Source organism: Buceros rhinoceros, unplaced genomic scaffold (assembly GCF_000710305.1).
Source record: "Buceros rhinoceros silvestris isolate BGI_N320 unplaced genomic scaffold, ASM71030v1 scaffold13111, whole genome shotgun sequence".
In the NCBI taxonomy this organism is placed as follows: Eukaryota; Metazoa; Chordata; class Aves; order Bucerotiformes; family Bucerotidae; genus Buceros; species Buceros rhinoceros.
Window position 1 is genome coordinate 120,475 of NW_010393788.1, and position 3,354 is coordinate 123,828.

General features: G+C 48.2%; 1 protein-coding gene across 1 annotated transcript in view; it reads right to left on the reverse strand.

Annotated features, from left to right (window-relative positions):
• LOC104501226 (calcium/calmodulin-dependent protein kinase type II subunit delta) overlaps nucleotides 1-3,354 on the reverse strand; it is a gene marked incomplete at its 5' end in the record, with an annotated part of 48,286 nt that overhangs the window by 38,656 nt on the left and 6,276 nt on the right. The window contains one exon of the mRNA XM_010145003.1: nucleotides 201-284. Coding sequence (XP_010143305.1) covers nucleotides 201-284 — 84 coding nt within the window. The remainder of the gene's footprint in view (nucleotides 1-200; nucleotides 285-3,354) is intronic.

Below are 3,354 nucleotides of genomic sequence, written 5' to 3' on the forward strand. Positions count from 1 at the left end.
GGTCACACACTTCATAAATAATTAAAACCCAAAGAAGCTGGTAGAATAACAAAAATTCAATGACCTAGTCTAAAAATTAATACCGAATCCCACTAAATACGTATCATCTGATGCAGAATATAACGTGTTCAGGACATCACCTCTCTCCCTCAGAATACTTTACAGCGGACCGAACACCGTCTTGCAGAATAACTTCTTACCACACGCCCACATGTCCACAGGTTTTCCATAGGGGTCTTTTCGTAACACCTCTGGAGAAAGGTATCCCGGAGTCCCAGCAAAGCCTGGCAAAAGGCAAGGCAACTGTTCTCAAAAGCTGTACGTGCTCCGCACAATCCAAGTGACTTTCAGCTCAGCCCACAAGACACGGGACATCATACCCCAAGCCATCAACCACTAACTATTTTTATGGCGAATCGCCTAGAAGTAATGACAATGGGAACGCTTGTGCAGCCTGGGCACACCCCTTTCTGCCACCACCACTGGGAGAGGGCAGGGGACACACAAAGCTGGCTGGCTACCCGCCACTGGAGGTTCAACAGTGGTGTCAAGGACCTGGTGATCCTTGACAAGAGGGGAAGGTTTGCAGAAAGACTCCAAGAGAGCTGAGAAAACATCTTTCATGACTTCTGCGTTACTGTGAGCTGCAGGGAGACAGCCAGCGGTGAGGTGCAGACGCATTTGGCTTGGGGTCTAGGTCAAAACAAGTTAGCAGAGCAGGGTGAGCCTGGGAAACATTATCTGTGTGATCCTCTTGGAGCTGCTAATTGAAAGACAGAAAACTCACACCATCGTGCCAAAGACTGTTACTGGGGTTTTTTTAATCATTGGCCTAATTTAGGCTATTTTAAAATAGCCCCAAACTGTAAAAATTAAGACTATAAACATGAATCGCATGGGAATTCTGGGCCTCCATCAGCTGTGGCACCACAGACAGAGCACCTCCACTGCCATTGATGGGGAGATGATTAACAACACCGAGGGGCAGCTCAGCAGCAGGAGCATTTGAGAGCCCTGTGCAGTCACACAGGAGGGCAGATCTCCATGTAAACAACGTGCAGGGCTAGACTGAAGGAAAGCTTACCTGTGGAGAGACCTCTCACTTAGAATTAAAAAAGAAAGTGAAAACACCGTTCCAGTTTCTACACGTGGAAGTGGAAACTCAATTCAGCCAATGCCAGATGGTGGCACAGTTCAGAGGTGCTGAGGACGAGCTTTCACAAGAGCACCCCTGGCAGTTACTCAGCACAAAGACCTCCAACTTAGGGTCCAGCCTTCCTACAGACTTTGCTGCTCGTATTTCGCACACCTACTTCTAACAGCACCTTTCCACCGCAAAACTCGTTCCCCTGACGTCATTCCACTTCTGGAAACCTCCTTACAAAAGCCTGCAGAAAGCAGCCCTGAACTAATCCAGCCCTTAGAACGTGTATGTGCTCCATTCCTCGTTCGTTACCAGCAGTGCTGCTTTCCCTCAGGAGAAATGCAAGAGGTGGGTGTACATACAGACTTTCCTTAGGACACTGTAAAGGATAAGAACTTAACGACCAAGAAGACTCCATGCATTTCAGTTTGATGTCTGCTCTTTCGAGCATCTTTGCCTAAAATAAATACTTGGGACTTGCTGGAAGGTGAGAATTTGGTGGCTTTCCTGAAGAAGCTTGTGCCATTTCTGAAATACCACCCTGGATTCCACAAAACTTCTGAGCGACGGTGATAACGCACCAAGTGTACCGCCTTCGCCCTGCGGCTGGCAATTGTCGTAGGGCGGGAGGAGGACAGGAAGGCACACATTCTGGATATTCTCCTGAGAACAGAGCTAAAACATTTTCCTGAGAAGTAAGCTTGGTTTTTGTAGCCTCCTGATAGGAGAGCTATGAATTCTTAAAGAGTCCTATCATACAGGAAACACGTCTTAAGCTCCTTTGAGAAGCTGAAAAATGTATGTTCTTAGTAGCTTTAAATAGAGTGATGATTTGGGTCTCTTCTTGGCCGGAGTGCTCTACAACAATATTTTTGTTCGTTTTAAAGGGGAAGCAAAGCTGTCTCAACATTCAAGCTCCACAAACGTTACTATGCATCACCTGAAAATAAACGTTAAAGCACAAATAAAGACAGTACTTAGCTAACTTTGTCTCTTGATGAAGACACAGAATGGGTCGGAACAGAAGGAACTGGTATGGTTTTAGTACCTATCCGGAAGCTGTTTAAAGCAGCAAATGCAGAAGGGTCATGATTTCAGGGAAAAGAAAAAACATACTGAAAACATTAATTGTCATTTATCAGGTAATTCTGTAACTGGTCAGAGGGATCCCCATACGAGTGTGCCCTTTGCAGAAAACTGCTGCTAACGGTGGTCACCACTTCAGCTACAACAACTCGCAAAGCTGGAAACTGTGATGTACAGTGTCTAGAAAAACTGCACCCCTTGCCTTCCTGTCGCGGCGTGGTTTGAATAGCACCCAGAGGCCCAAGACAAAGGCCATGCCCTGCTGAGTTCAGTGGTGCACGGCTACAGGAGATGGCACGTTACTCGGCCCAAATAGCCTAACGGTTCCAAACACAGATGTTTCACAAGTGGACAGCACGTTCTGAGTCAAACCTGGATCGAAGGTGAACTCTAATCCCACAGCACAGAATGCAGAGATGCATCTTAAACACCCAGCAGGAGAGGTGACTGCTCTAAGATATGCCCCACACTTCACCACCCCCCGCTAGACTGAGAGCCTTCTCAGCGCCACTCAGGCAAGGATTCCGAAGTGGAACGGCAGTACACTGTTGGTTCAAACAGGGTAAGCTGTACATCTCAGCTAATCTATGCCCTTGCACTCAAGAATAAATATTCCAATGAGCAGTCTGGAGAGGAGATGTGAGCAGGTGGCAGCAAGGGGCAAGCGCAAGCAGCTGGGAGTCAGCATAGGGCAGCAGCCTTCTCCTCCCGCACAGCTGGATCCAACAGACTAACTGTATACAACCTAAATTTAATGCAACAACAAACCAATTAGGTGAAGCTGCTCAAATGACTTAAGTGGTGCATATTTTAGTCCTCGTTGCAAGGCTGGACTTAATTTAAGATGAGAACAACCAGGACTAAATCTAGCTACCAGCGAGTTAACCGCTGTCCTGCCCCCGACTTCAGCGCGGGGCCATGAGTCACCTGCCCGGGTGCGCCCGTGCAGCCCGCCTGACGCGGCCCCGCTCCATCAGACACCTGCTGGCGGGGTGGGGTGGGGTGGGGTGTTTCAGCAGAACCCTGCAACGCTCTCTGCAAACAGGCGAGGAACAGGGTTGTTTGACAAACATGCAAACCAGGGAAGGGTTCTGCTGTATCCAAACACGCAGAGCTCGAGGTGG